General features: G+C 36.2%; 1 protein-coding gene across 5 annotated transcripts in view; it reads right to left on the reverse strand.

Moving 5' to 3' along the window:
* Positions 1-16,616, reverse strand: part of Sarm (sterile alpha and armadillo motif) — a 57,732-nt gene that overhangs the window by 2,678 nt on the left and 38,438 nt on the right. For all 5 annotated transcript variants that reach the window (XM_076113620.1, XM_076113622.1, XM_076113621.1 and 2 more), the window contains 5 exons: positions 5,912-6,064; positions 3,640-3,830; positions 2,780-3,230; positions 1,452-1,697; positions 37-1,358 (listed from right to left, as the gene is read on the reverse strand). In XM_076113620.1, the coding sequence (XP_075969735.1) occupies positions 37-1,358; positions 1,452-1,697; positions 2,780-3,230; positions 3,640-3,830; positions 5,912-6,064 (2,363 nt within the window). The remainder of the gene's footprint in view (positions 1-36; positions 1,359-1,451; positions 1,698-2,779; positions 3,231-3,639; positions 3,831-5,911; positions 6,065-16,616) is intronic.

The following is a 16,616-nucleotide window of genomic DNA, read 5'->3' on the forward strand; positions in this document are numbered from 1 at the left end:
TATAAGCTAGAACGCAAATGAATCAGTGTAAATTACCGTTTGCGTTTGATTCCATTTTGTAGTCCGATATCTTCCTTGAGATTATCTTCAGAAATTTGTAGTAACAAATCACCATCAACTCGACTCTCGTAAAAATTGGTTGCATATTCAGAAAACCCTATTTGTTTCACCCATTCCCGTACATCCTCTATCGACCAAAGAGGAACCTGTTGTGATAATTTATGTGGAACTTCCTCTCCGATCAGCCGTAAAGCTTGTGCAGCATATTTAGATGCTACAGCATTCGGACAGCTAGCAACTTTTTTTAATGATTCGATCGCTCCTATTTCCTTAAATATCTCGGTGTTCCCCTGCTGCTTTTTGATGCCCGCTTCCATGCAAAAATGGAATGCTGCTAAATTCCTGGCTTCCTCTCTTTTCGAACTTAATACGGGAACTAACCTTTTGAGCCAATTTTTACTTTGACCATGAGCATGAGCAAGATTCGACCGAGCAAATTCTGATGGATTGTGCGAAGTAACGAAAGGTTCTACCAAATCCAGAGTCCCCGATTTTAGAACAGCAGCTTCTATTTCTTTATTAGCGACTAAAACAGCGATAGCCAGGCAAGCATAGTATTTAATGTTATCATCATTGTGGAACGCTAAGGGGAATAACCACATAGGCACTTTTCGCTTAATCATAGCTTCTTGATTTTCAGCCCCTCCGTACAAGGATAAATTAGCCAGTGCTGTTGCACAATGCCGTAAAGTCTCTACGTCATTTTTTCGACATTCGAACAAGACCGCATCTAACCCTCCCAATTTTATGACATCGCCACACGTACTCTCACTGTGTTTAAATAGATGTTCTAGTATTCCAGTACCAGTTCTGGAATGATCAACAGAACTTGAAGACCTCGTGCAGGAGCATGCCACGTTAACTACTTTTTCGAGACCATATTTTACGACGTGAGCTCTGTTCTCAGTTGTAAGGCACTGTTCCAGTAACTTAGCGGAAGAAAATTGTAGTTCAGAATTGTTCTTTTCTAAACAATTGGTCATAAGTATATCCAGTCCTCCAGACTCTCGTAGTACATTACATAAGGAATATCCAAGTTCATGCCCATATGTTTGCACTGCCCAAGCTCTCCGCAACATTTCATTAAGTTTGTCGAAATGTTTTGAGGCACTTTGCTTATCAATTTGGTTGTTCTTGATTGACGTAATAAATGCGTTCATTCTTGTTGAATATTTTTGAATGGCTGACTCGACATCTTTTGGGTTTGAATTTGCGTTTAAATTATCTAAATCTTCAAAACTTAAATTAGTAAGATCTTCATCACCCGCTTTAATTGTTCCATTTAATAGTTGGCTCATCTGTAATAAGAAACATTTTTGTAAATAATCTTAAAATTCTATTCCTTTTTAGAATTAATTTATTCTTAAAAATAAAATATGTTTATTGCATACCTGAGAAGACGTATGAAGTGTAGATTTGGTGGATAAATTTTTGGAGATCGTCATGTTCGAGTGAGCTACACTGGAGTGCTCTTTGTGGCTAAACATACCGCTTGAGGTAACAGTTTGACGCGCTTGTGCTGAAGCCATTGCCATTTTTTCTGCACTGAAAGCTTCTGTTTGCAGTCTAGAACTCGTCGCTGACATGTTATTAGCTTCCTGTGCGGTAACTTCGCCTGCTTTAAGCGACCGTTGCTCCTAGAAATTCACAATTAAATTGTTATGTTATTATGATACACCAACGACTCTAATGTGACTGAGTGCACTGGAAAAATAAGTCCCTAGTGTCATTTTTATAACAAGAAAAATACTTGAGATAACACTGAAATCACTAATAGCGCATATAACACTTGATCCACAAAGTAAATATTTGATAATTACAGCAATAGCGATACGCAATTTAGGTCTCGAACGTCGTTTTGAAGACATGTTTGTAATTTACAACGAGATTGAGAAGCGTTCACGCCAAACTGAAAACTACTTTTAGTTTATATTGGACAACAGTCCCACGTCACAACTTGGATTTTACGTCCCTCTGGTTTCTATTGGATATAGGCCAACCGAATGAAATTCGCGCGCTTTCTTAGAGTTTTAAAGTTTGTGTGTATGCGTCACGTGTGAAGAAGGTCGATTATGAAATTTTCCGAGGAAATACACTCTCACCGAAGGATTCTGTGGCTGCGGATGAAAGCGTGATAGGACGCGGCGATGTACCGGCCACGGAACAGACCCCCCTCCCGCAGACATTCTGATTCTATATTTAAAACCGACTATTCGGGTACTCGTGTGCGCGCACGCGCAATAATTGACTTCCGCGTGTGCTCGCGCGCACGACGTTCAGGCACTGACTGAGAAAAGCATGGTTCAGTTATTGCGGCGATAAGCGCCTGCAGATAAATGAGCTCACCGCCCCAGGCGATCCTCCGCGTCGCAGCATCCTTCCAGTCCAAGCGATAATACGCGCGGCCATAATGTGCGACAAAACTATCGCGTGATTTTAAACACATTCACATGCTGGATGTTATCGTAGCAAGAAATCCCACAATACTGCGCGCTTCGGTGTGGTGGAGGCGGTGCTTTGCGATATCGATCGGTCTCGTTCACGCGAGGTCACGTCCTTCGACGCGCCTTTTCGGCTCCATAGACGTTATAGCCAGACGAACGTAGTAATACTTTTATTTCAGTTAGTTAAAAATAGTGGTAGGTAGCTGTGTAATTTAATTGAAATAATACAATATGGTTATGCTATACGATATATCACAATATGAGGTATAACTTACTTGAAGAGAAGCAGCATTCTGTTCTGCAGTAAGTCCTTCGGCTTGCAGCAAACGATGTGATGCACTCGCAGCGCTGCGTTCCGCATATTGTAAATCGCCGTGCTGGACACGACGCATTCTTGAGCTGTTAGATGCTGACCTCGATGCACTATATCCGTCAGCTACGACTCTAGTTGAGCTTGCAGAGGTCATTCGTGCTGCACTATATTTAAGTTCATTGGCAGCACTGGAGCCAACAACAGCTGAATTTCCACTTAGCAGAGAGGGTTTCTCGGTTATAGGCGGTGGAGTATCAGATTCCGGAAAGGTTACTAAAGGTCCATCGCCGGAGAGTTCTCCCATGTCACTCATATCACCCATATCGTCCATATCACTGAGGTCCCGAATAACGGGCAAATTCCTGTCACCCATATCATCTTGGTCTACGATGTTTTCCATTGAGCTTCTCAATCTAAAATAGTAATTATTATAATTATTTTTGCGTCTTTATAAAGCACCAACAAGAGTTAAATAAAAGTCAATAAAATTGAAACAATTGAATTATTTTTCACTGAAAGGGTTGCACAGAAAGTAGTGTTGCTATTGTTTGTCGGCGTTGTACTGCAAACATAGAGTTGAGAAACAGCGAGTGGGAATTGGCTGAAAGCCAAGGTCGCTCAGGTGAGCTAGTTCGTACAAGCCCGTGGGTAATGGCAAAAGTATCTTTCATGTTCTCATGAAGCCGTACGTATTAACACCTATTGACCGAACATGAAACAAATAGAACAACAAAATCTATAACATGCCAAGTTACACATTTCGTGTTATGTAACGGGCATACAAAGTAAATATATTATAATATTATTCTCTGTATGACTAACCTTTGGCCAAAGTTTTTTGCCGCTGTGCTGCTTAGGTTTTTCATTTCCGAAATAGAGCTTTTGAGTTCACTAAGATCAGATTTCATGGAACTGGCTTTTATTTCGGAAGCAGCCATGTGCTGAAGTCGTTGTGATGAGCTCTGCATCCTTTGACTTGATGTTGCACTGCTGGAAATCGCGCTTGATACCATCTGTAACATGAAATTAAAAAATTGTATCGGTCTCGTAGTACAAAATACTACTCTAAACATTTTAATAATAGAATACCTTTTAATAACAAGGCTGAATGTAAATTGCAATAACTGCTTCGAATATAAGGAAACGCTTTGTATGTATTATTTCTTACAAGACGTTATCTAGACTAAGACTGCAGAGGAGTTCAGTGCCAATGCTACAGAAGATTGTTAGTTTGGGCGTCACGCGTCTTGGCGCACCTACACGGGCGAAGTAAATAAAGCCAGGGCTATACAAAATAGAAATACGAAAATAACAAGCGTATTTTAAAATTAGAACAAGTATGACGAATCCACCGGTTATTGACAGTCAATTGTTGTGTTTCTATGGGCCATTAATTTAAGTGTGTGACCAGTATGAGATTAGATTGTATTAGAGTAAGTTCATTTCGCAGAATATAATTCTAGTCTCCGTTGCTATTTCCACCAATTAACTTAAAGAGAGGGCTGGCAGATATTTATTTGATAGTTACATATGTGTTATAAAAAAGTCAAACAGACCTATAACAGTATCTACCACATTTTGGCATTGAACACTGATTGAGAAGCGAAAAAATGATTCAACGAGTGTGGGCGGGCGGGATGCAACAAATCACGCCCTTGAACCTCGTACGTACTCGATAGTCCGAATGTTGTAGACCCGTTAGCGACGATTCTCTTTCTTTGCGTGGGAGAGCGGGTTCATTCAATTGCGACTACAGGAAATATTGTGTATCTTTACTGTAAAGTATTTTTTCCTTATATTGCCAATCATTTGCGTACAATTTAGTCATATGTATAACGAAAAATGTCAGAACCATAAAATAATAAGTGAAACACATTTGCGATATACCTAGTCGATTAAGCAAGTTATTATTTGTGAGTCATTGATACAAGTGAAAATATTGGAACAGTGATTTTAGTTATTCAGAATAAGACATTGACTAAATAGATTAAACTGAAAAGGTGTACCATGATGCTGTTGAGAAAATTATTTAAACTGTCATCATTTTACGTATTGAATAAAAATTGTGTCAGTCTTCGCAAGTCTGACTGACTATGCAATAATAATCTCGTAACTGGCTGTTATGTTAACCAATGACATAGGAGGCCTTTAGGGCTGGTCGTGTATTATCGTAGTTTTCCGTCCTACGTTACAACATTTCACTTATTATTTTTGGCTACGTGCCAAGACAGCCGTCTATACAAGTTTTTTGTACAACTAGTGTTATTTAATTAGGTATATGTTGCTGTACAATGCAGAATCTGCTCGCAGTGCTCACATGTTGCCTTAATCTTTTACAACTAATAGCATTGCCTTTAATATTGATATTAATATTTTTAGAGAGTAGAGATATATTCATGTGTTTGTTAGAAGTCTAAGATATAAGCCACAAACAGACGTTCATCGAATCAGTAAGTTATTGATCCAATCAAATAAAATAACGTGTTTAACAAACTATTATTTTCTATTAATAAAAGTTTCTAAACCAGAGGCAAAGTGCCTTCTAATTTAGTTCAACTACATGCATTATATAATTATGCATTCTGGTGACCTTGCCGCTATTACTTCTGACAATGGATACATTACAGGAGCAGCGACAAATAGTTTTAAATGTATTTTCCCCCTATTAGCAACGTTTTTATTTACTGCTATGTTTCAATATATTTTATTCTCTAGGCAAGTAATAGATTTTATCGATGAAAGGTGTTAATGTATATAATTTTGCATTATTCCTTTTTTACGTATGTAATAATTACTTATTTTCGCACTTTAGTTCGTTACTATCAAAATCGACTCTTATATTCATTACTTATCGTTTTTTATTGTTTAAACATTGTTTGCATATGTATGTGCAACATGATGTTTTTTGTTTATAATCTCCAATTTTTGTAATTTTAGTCGTTAATTCTCTTTTTGTAGATTATTTACTCTGGCAACTTCTTATTAGAATAATTTGATGAGTTATCCAAGCCTTCTGTTGGCTAAACTGTTAACTTCCCTGTTTTTGCCCAAAGGAGAGACATCTGCAATCGGCTCTATTTGTATAAAAACTAACCTGTTGCGTTGACGAGCTGGTGACTTGGGTATTGAGTGATTGATTTTGTCGGGACAGGCTGCCTTTCTTCAGGTTCTCCATGACAGAAGCTAAGTCTTTGGCGCTGCCGTTGTGTTTTATGCTGTTGTTTCCATCGAGTGTGAACTCTGGTATCTGTAAACAATAGAAAAAGACTATAAATATCTGTTAACTGCCAAAGTTATTTTAATGACTTCCAGCGTTGGCCGTTGCTATAATAAAAATGAATAAGGATAATTAATAACTGTATTATGTAGTACTCCTACTATACAATTATATTACCATTTTCCTGGAAACCTAGCGGCGTCTAACTTCTAAACCTTTTAGTACACCTAATCATTACTGATTGTTTTATTATCATCATAGGCCGACTTTATTGTTGTTCCGAGAATACGGTAACTACAACCAACTACTGCGAATTCAGCACAAGGACAATCGACTGCACTTATTGAACCCGTTGAATAAGGTCAAAGGACCCATTGACAGTGTAATGTAATATCAATGCGTGAGTCATCGGATAGTCCGGTAAGAGGGCAGTACTATTAATCAGAAACGCAGCTCATGCGTCCGATTGTCGAACGCATAGACTTGCTTCACGCATATTGATGGACCCGCCTACGACATACCCGTGCCGTAGATTGTTTAGTTATACCAACGATGTCAAAATTTGTTATTCAACTGTCATACTTACAATGGATATTTGAGAAAGCGGGAGATCTAAAAAAACTATCGTCATATTGAATTAATATCTTCTAAATAACTAGTTGGGCAGTTCTAAATAAACTATAGACTGGTAGTGTATGAATCTATTTATGGTAATTTCTTGATGATTAACACAACAGGTATCCTCAGATTGCGTAACATATGAATTGTTAGAATTGTAACGTCATGTGCCATTTATAAAACCTATTCTAATTTATCTTGCGCAAGCATGAGATTTTAATAATGATAATATTGTTGATTGTATGTGTGACACCGCGATGATTAACCTATCATGCGAGGAACGGTTCGAGATTCGCATCGAATGACGCGTACTGACGCGGCTGGTGCTGATGTCATGGCCACGCCGGCCGGCACGGCGTCATCAAACTAAACATGTCATATTTTTATTAGTTTACATATTATGTGTATATAGGTATTCGTTATACATAAAAAAATTAAAAAATATTGAATTTTTATAAATAAGATAATATTATGTATTTTATTTATTTTTAATAGCTATTTGTTCTTGTGAGTGATAGAACATTTAGTTGTTGGTCCGTGTCATTTATGTAAATTTCGATACCTTGCGCACATATTATCTGTTAAAACAATAAGTAATTAAATCTGTCATCACTATTACGTTTCTTCGCCGCGTTGCGGATGCGTAAGAGCAGTGAGGCTTGCCATGTCGCGATGAGTAATGCCAATGCAAAAAAGTGGTTCTAGTCGAGTTTACACAACAGGTCAATCATGGTGACTCATGTTTCGTAGAAATGTCGTCACGATTCCAGAGATACATCATACCTACCACATTATAACGTTACTCTTAATAGGTCCCCTCTGTTACGTAATCAAGCACTGATTTTGCGTCACAGGATACAATTTGATTAGTTAATAACACGCGGCTACTTAACTATGAAAACGATAGATAAAAATATTTTCATGTTGTTGATAACGATAACGATTGATGATTACTTAAACCGCGTAGGTAGCTCCAACTTCTAAAGATGTTTGATGAGAATATTTGTTTATGAATGCAAAAAATATAGGAACTTAGAGCTTCAAAGTTATTCAAGAATCTTAGAATGCTTCGCTACCAATAAACAGAGCGCAAAAACCCGCCGACCGCCCCGTCACAATCACTACTCATTTCAATACTGATAACCTCTATCTTTGTTTATACTTCTATCAACATCTGAATATATTACCGTAGCTGTACGCCGATTAAACTGTAATATACTACAGATTGTAATTTGCCGACGTTACCTACAAAAAATGTAAAAGTTTAATATCCATATTTTAGTACCATGCGATACTTAATGTCACTTCCACTGGAATCTGTACTCTTAACAATTAACCAAAAACTGACACATTCTTAATGGTTACTATTAGGTTTAGGCGGAATAAATAGTAATGCACTAAATAAAGATTTTCAGGAGTTCCCAGTTATTCGTTCCTTAGTAATATTTTTTCAAATATAAATACAATGATTTGCTGCAGGACCTTTTTTTAGTCTTATAGTTACTATATTACAGAACTTAGATAAAAAAGTATGCTGTCCTCGAATATCAAACTTTTTCCCATATTTATAACCTCTTTCTCTAGGTGCAGTTGAACTGAATCTGTATTAACAAATTATAAAATATAAGTATGCATATACTATTACAATATGTGTACCTTTTTTGTTTCCATAATCTTTAAGTCCTAACTGTTTTGTTAAATTCCAAAATTGTGTATCTTCTATAACATAACCTATCCCTGGAATTCCAATTTAATAGATCACTCGTGTTGTTCGATTTCCAGTCTCTTTCTTTTCTGATACCATTACTTCTGCAAACTATTTTTCGATTTAAGTTGTACATTATGTTGATTCATTGTAAATTAAGTATTTACATCGGGATTTCAAATTCGCAGAAAAATGAAAATTATACAGACTCCGTAATTTAACAACGCTTATGCCAAACACCATACTAAGCGGGAAAAGTTATGCAGTTAGAAATTCCAATTCAGAGAATAGTAAAGAGTTTGTTGATAATAATGACGTGTTATTGTCGTTATTTATGTTCTACCACTATAAGGTTTTTGGCATCAAAGTGCTGTTTAATGTAAATGTTGAATTACTATCGATAAAGCCGGCTGTATCGATTCTCTATGCGTTGTTGATTACTGATATTGGCATAGAAAATAGTAACGATAAATATCACGATAAACATTCGATTAAATTAACAAGCGTTACAGAACTGTGTGTAGATATCTAAATAGTAACCTTAATCCAGCTTAGCGATAGAAAGTATGGTGCTCTTTTCAAACTTCTTTTTTACGAGATCTCCTTACTTCGTTCGATTTAATTAAATTTATAGAACAGATTTAATTGTGCCAGCACAAGTTTTTATAGACAACCTGTTAAAAAAACTGGAAGCTTTCAATACTGTTCTGTCCGTGCTCTGTTCTTAATACAAATATCCAATTCCAAAACACGTGTTCAGCAGTTGTTTAACTCTTTGTATTAAGATTATGTAAATGTTGCACACTTAACTTTTTTATCGGTCGAAGTGGTTAGGATAATTTAAAACTAGTTGGGATTAAAACTAGATTTTTACAAGGTGATTAGTTGGTTGAAGTGACAGTAAAGAATCAGTTACCATTTCACATGGTTAACTGATACTTGTCCAGATGTGGTGAAACCGGCCGTAAATCTATTCTACTATCTTCGTAAACACAAGATAAGCAAAACGCAGGGCAATCGGCAAACAAACAAAAGACTGTACTCGTACCTACATAACATAAATCGAATTTAATGAGCAGGAAAATAATACTGCAATGCCTATTCTCATCACGTCAGTGTACAGTGCTCACTTCTGGGAACAGCTTTCACGGCTAACTATTCTGCATTTTGAAATTGATTTTATTTTCTCGCCACTGTCGTTGTTTATATGTTCAAATTTGTATCTTATGGCGTCTAGGATTGACGTCAAGTTCCCGCGCATGGCTCAACGGACATTTATAATGCACCTTAATGTTCTGGCTAATGCCAGATGCAGCACACTGCAGTCACCGCTACATGCCGATCAAGAAGCATTATTAACGAAGGTCAGTTTGCTATGCACTATCATATTTAATGCGGTATTACAGGGAAAACGAGTAATATTTCATGTTAAATTAGTCGCGTGTAATTTGTTTTCATATAGAAATTAACAATAATTCTAGCAGTATTCATCATGCGTCCAGTCATCAGCTCCATTGTTGTATGATAATTTATGGTTAATTTAGTCTAAGTGTTAAATGATAGTAATAAGCAATAGGTACCTATACAAAGCTCTAGGTACTATAACAGTTCTCATAGGTGATTATACAAGAATTTTATAGCTTGGAGATTTTTTTTACAGTAAAATTGTTAAATATCGATCAGATAGTCATTATAGTATGGTATTGTGAGAAAATACCACGTATTATTTCTTTTAAAGGTTAAAACTAGGTAGGTACATATATGTTAAGGATTGATTTGAGTGTAAATTAATTTACTCAAATTACAAGTTCTTTAACGTATTTACTAGATGATAAATCAGTAATTATTGCAAGACACCTATAGACACATGCATAATCAATTTACGTCTCTCGACAACCAATCAAGATTTTAATATATTCTTGCTAATTAGTAGTAATTTACATTCCTTTTTCCATACCCCAAAGATTTTGCTACTTTGGAACATTTTTTTAAGTTTAACAAAAGTACTTTAGTACAATTTAAGTGCGTACCTATTTAGGACATAGATTTGTTGTATCCGCTGATAGCCGCACAATGGTCCCAGTTTTAACAGTATACGAGTAGATCATAATGGCTTTACCTTGTACTGCGCCAACTACTAAACACTCAAATAACTTAACTAAAATGTCTGTGTGCAAGTTGGATTCACATAATGAAGTTACGAATACGAGATAAAGTTGGTCGTTATCACTCGGGAGCACTGTCGATCACTTATCGTCATCACAGTCGCGTGTTATGTAGAGTTGCCAGTGGCGACGGTACGTGTCGCTGTGGCGGCGGCACCGGCGTGACTGCCGGCCGGCCGGCCGCAAACTTTAACTGTCGACCACAATGGGCTAATTAGAATGGGCGAGTCGATCTGAGGCGCGGGGTAGAGGGGCTCCACCCACGGACCTTTGCATCCGCCTCACGGACGACTTTGATGAGAAACTTGGATCTTATCACTGTCTTTTCCCATATTTACACATTTTTTTATATGGCTAATTTAATAAGCTGAAGTTTAATGTAGAGTTCCCAAAAAATATTCGCAACCAACTTTAAAATTGATTTCAAACTTGCATGGTAATCAGTCAATCACCTATTCTTTCCTGTAATTGTTTGGCGGACTCACAAAGAAATCTTTACTTACTTGTTGACGGCTCCGCCAAACCAAGGATAACAGTTTTAAAAATAAACATTTTTTGCTGTAATAAAAGGTCTTAAGATATTGTGGTGGGGTTTAATGTAATTTGACTCGCTTCTGAAATATTACATACGCACAATAGATTATGCTTATAAAAAAGCTCAGCAAGGGAAGGGGGAGCCAGCCACTTCTGTCGTCGTAATAAGTCAACGACCTTTCAATGTCAGCGAGATACTCGCACAGCGAATCATCGGCACAGATAATTAAACGAATATTATATCTGATTTCCTTTCAAATGCCGATTTCATCTATTTGATGATGGCTGAGAATAATTTATTATGGCAATGTCCATTTAAATGGAATCATTAAAGTGAATCGCTATAGCCCTAAATGGAGTTTAATGTCTTTCATTAGTCGATAATTTCTGTCTATTGAAATACCATCAATTTGCTCCTAGTGTTATTTATTTATCACCCACACGGTTACTTGCAGTTCGCCCACTGTGGAGTACCAACATACATGACTATAGTTTCTTGGAGATAGACAAGAAGTCACTAAATGCCACTCTACATAATTAATAAATTACCTAAGTTATCAGTATTTGAGCAAAAGTTTACTTGAATTACCTACCTAGCCTTTGTTTTAAAGTATGGTTGCGTAGACCGATCGATGCATATAGAATTAAAATACAATTCCATCCTTATCGCTCTAACCAAAAAAGTATCATAAAATTTGAAAACACTCAATATATAATGTAAACATACATACGATTTTTCTCGGAAGTGTAACTCAATAACTTCACAAATAGAATTCATAGTAATTAGATATCTGATCCTATTATTAAAGTGTTCAATAGCCTTCTTCAGATATTCACTTGAACTGTTGCTCACTCAACTAACGTAACTTCAAGAGTCGCTAATTAGCATAATTAACGGTTTCTTAGTAAAATCGACTCAAACGCCTATTCAAAGTTTCCTGAATTTGAGTTGTAGATTTCTAAAGAAGAAGAACCATATTAATTTACCTTAGGTACTAAAAGAGCTTTTAAACTTTTAGGTAAGTAATTATGTTATTCTTTTTAATAATTTAATTAGTCGGTAAGTAAAAGCTTTTCTTGAAGTTTCGAGTACTTCTGATTCTAAGTTGATTTTGAAGCTTTACTTTAGATAACATAATATTAATACGATGATAAGATAACATTTCAGCGTTTTGCTTTCGTTTCTCATATTTACTACGTTTGTATTGTATGCTTATTATTCTGATAGGATTCATCGATAACACTCGCGATATAGGGTGAAGACGCAATACCAACCCCCAATCTCAAACTTTCCCCCTATTGGGGTGCGTATAAGACAATTTTAATCCGCCTGCGCAACAATGAAGGGGGTGGAAAAACTAAATCAGATGCAATGTCCTATTTCGATCGAGCGAGTCAAAACGTAGCATCGATTGGTTAGTAATAAACTCTTTTAAGGAATCTTCATGGTTCATTTTTTTTTCATTAAGATATTATAGCCGCAGCATTAAATAAATATAAGAAAACAAAACCTACGCTAAACCACTGAGTCATGATATAATGCAATTCCACGTACAACGTAACCATTTTGCAGGTACATATGACTAAACGGAGTATGAGTGGTTTCATTCATAAAATTTGAATTCGATCTAGTGGTGAGACGATTATAGAGGGAAGACATTCAGTGTGTCATACTTGATAACAAGTAAGTATTACGTTTTCTTACAGCGACTTATGACAATATGCTACATTTTCTGTCGTGACTTAATATTGTTTGAACTAATATGATCTACGGTATCTCTAGAGGCCTACCAAAATAGCATTGTTGTGTACATTGACGCTAGATCGATATGTGACGTCACACCAATTGACGGTATCCAGGAGTATTATGTATACCTAAATCGAAAAAAGGAGTATTGATCCCTAAAAAGGAATCTCCTTTTTCTTCCTTAATGTTGCGAAAAACTAATCTTGCAGTTGAAAGATGCGATATAGAACATTATCAATACAAGACAATAATATGTTAATTAGAAAATAAAAAAGGAGTACCTAATAATTATCTGTTATTTTGTAATATTTTCAAGATTAATGAAACTTGTAATTAATGGCTAGGTACTGTAATAGTAGCGAAATGGTAATTGAACTTAATGGGTTTTTACATTTTGCCTAATCATAAGCGTAATTTCAATATACCTTATCGTAATCAATACAAAAAATATTAATTCCAAGATTTGGTATTTAAATGATACTAAATTTTAATAATCCAGCAGTGCCTCTGTAGTAAAACCAGTTTGGTTCCGTCTGATGTTACATTTCTTCCGCATTAATTAATACGATTGACAATGAAGTTTGAAGTGAGTCGCTGAGTCATCAATGGTTCACGTGGCCGCTTATCACACTACACATATTATTATTACGGCACATAAGTATACTAGTGTTACCTGCGCGTGCGCCGATTACAACGAGCTGTGACTCACACATCCTGTTCGCATTTGTAGGACTTTCACGAATATTAGCACCGTCCGAAAGCTTACTACAAATGAGTTCAATTTGTATGCACGTCTTAAATTATTTTTTGTCTTTAATTTGTCTCATTATCTTCGATAACAATCAAATGCAATTAAGCGTTATTATTTTATCTTATCGTAATAAAGGAACAATTTGTACATAATTAATGTATACCTACCAGGTATTATATACATAATGTTTGTTTATTTACTTATGTATATTTTAGCATTCTAGAGATTACAAGTTGACATTCCATTGGTGATAAAATACCTGAGTATATCTATTTGAAAGCACGCGTGAGTCATAATGTAGTTTGGTCGGTCGATGATGATAAAGGATAAAAATTTATAAAGTATTTCACAAAAAAATCTTAGATGAAGTCATACAATTATTGATAATTTAGTGCTCAATGGCATCATCGTTTGATACGTACATATTTTTTATTGATAAGCAAAAGTGACCGATATTATTTCGATTACGTCGTTTAAATCAAAATAGTTATCACATCATCAAAGACTATTCTGTTTTATACAACAAGTGTAGTCTTGAAATGTTACTCATTATCGTAATGGTTATCTCAAAAACGATTTTGGTGACTTTTGTCAGTGTCTTAAAATAAGTATGTAGTATCGTAAATAAAGTGGTAGCTAAGCATGAAAACTAAAATTTAATCTTCCAAGCGTGTATAATTCAATAAAAATATACAGTCATAGGTTTGTCATTAAGGCACTAAATTGTAAAATTTTTCTTTGGTTCTCACCTTCTTATTTTTCTAGGAAATAAAGAGGAGTGCTTGAAAATTATGACGGGTTATTTCCGGAAATGTAAGACTACATAGGTAAATATATTATAATAGTACTAGCTTTCCGCCCGCGGCTTCGCCCACGTGTAATTCGGTTATATATAGCGTTTTTTAATGATCTCGACAGGGCTTTTTCTTCCACAGGCTGAAATCTTGTTACAACTGGAATTAAATATAGCCTGTGTTACTCAGGGATGATGTAGCTTTCTAATGGTGAATGTTTGAAATCGATTCAGTAGTTTCGGAGTTTATCGATTACATGTGTAAACAAACAAACATATAAAAAAATAGATTGTTCCTCTTTATAATATTAGTATACATACAAATCTATATAGAAAAAGTAAAGCGAGACAAAATCATCGTCTCAAAAGAAAAAAAAAACAGGATTTATAGGACGAAGAGGCCTTACAGGATTTCCTTGTAGACAATATTTTTAGTTTTTTTATTATTTACCAGTATGAACAGGTTAGAGGGAGAGCTGACACGCGAGCAAGCAACATACAGTTGTCCATGAGAGAAACAATCTTCTCTTAAATCAACACCAGCGACTTTAAAAGTTTGCCCTTGAGACTTATTTATCGTCATCGCAAAGCAAACTTTTAGAGGAAATTGAAGGCGCTTAAATTCAAATGGAAGGTCATTGGGCATTAGAGGAATGCGCGGGACGAATACCGTTTCTCCTCGGGCACATCCTGTCAAAATAACGGCCTCAACTTAATTTTTATGTAAGGCTTTGACTTGCAACCTGGTGCCGTTACACAATTTCGGTGGTTTCAGGTTACGTAGCAACATTACCGGTGTACCTTTTCGCAGTGCAAGCCTATGGTATGGAAGACCAGCTGGTTTAAGTGAATTTAAGAATTCGACCGGATAATTTGTAGCGTCATCTGCATGGCATGGTGTGTCTATGGATTTATAAATCTTTTCTTCTCCGTCGAATGACTTTAAAAGTATGTCGTTAATAAATGCAGCTTGTTCGTTCTTCGGAGTCAAAATAGCTCGTTCGCAAAACCATTCTATAGGCTTGTCTTGTATGTCGGAAATACCTGGATAAATGTGTTGTATTAGCTCCTCGACGGTATATACTAATGTACACATATCTTCAGGGATGTCAAATATACCATCCCTGGTAGGATGTTCACCATTTCCTATTTTTAGAAGACTGGTTGAAAATATACCAGCCGTCGAATCACTCCCCAGATAGGCTCTCATGTTTTTAGTTAACGTTATACTTTTTACGGAGGACCACAGAATCGATCTTTTAAGGCATGCTTGTACTTCATCAGCACGAGTTCCCTTGGGTACCACCGGTAAGGTTTGTCTAAAATCTCCAGCAAACAGCACGGTTACGCCACCCATTAAATTTTTATTACCCCGAATATCTTGTAAAGATCTGTTCAAAGCCTCAATTCCTCTTTTGTGTGCCATGGTGATTTCATCCCAGATGATAATTTTTGTATTTTTTAATACTTCAGCTAGGTGACTTTGTTTTGAAATACTGCATAAGGGTGTTTCTACGCGAGTCAAGTCGAGTGGTAACTTAAAACATGCATGCGCAGTTCGACCACCTTCCAGCAATGTGGCCGCGATCCCTGATGAGGCGACAGCCAAAGCAATATGTTTTGAGCTTCTAATTTTAGCTAAAATTAAGTTTATTAAGTAGGTCTTTCCTGTGCCACCTGGCGCGTCTAGAAAGAAAAGTTGTCCTGAATTTGTGTTAACACTATGCATAATTTTATCGTATGCTTCCGTTTGTTCTATTGTTAAAGTATTTTTATGGTCCTTGACGAATCTCTCTAGAAAATTTGTATTGTAATTAGTCTCTCTTAATAACATAATGTTCCCTAAATCGAGTGGCCTGGTTGGTTGTGGCAACCCATATTCCTTAAGTGAACGCCCACCTAATGAAAGCACGGCTTCCTCAAGAACTTGCAGGCATTTGTTGTATACTTCACTACAAATGTTATCAACATCCTCTATGTTTCTGTGGACTTGATGTTTATAATCTTCCGATAAAATATCTTTAAATTTATCCCGTTTCGGCTGTGCGTTAATAAATCAGTCACCCAATGGCACCCCCTAAATCACGATTGGAGGGTAGTTTGAAGATTTTTCATAGAAACGTTTTCACCCCTTTTCCCCCCCTTGGGGGTTGAATTTCCAAAAATCCTTTCTTAGTGCTCCCCTACATATCCCAAGGAACCTACATTCCAAATTTCAGCTGTGGTAGTTTGAAGATTTTTCATAGAAACGTTTTTACCCCTTTTCCCC

The sequence above is a fragment of the Anticarsia gemmatalis genome, chromosome 4 (assembly GCF_050436995.1).
Source record: "Anticarsia gemmatalis isolate Benzon Research Colony breed Stoneville strain chromosome 4, ilAntGemm2 primary, whole genome shotgun sequence".
Classification (NCBI taxonomy): domain Eukaryota; kingdom Metazoa; phylum Arthropoda; class Insecta; order Lepidoptera; family Erebidae; genus Anticarsia; species Anticarsia gemmatalis.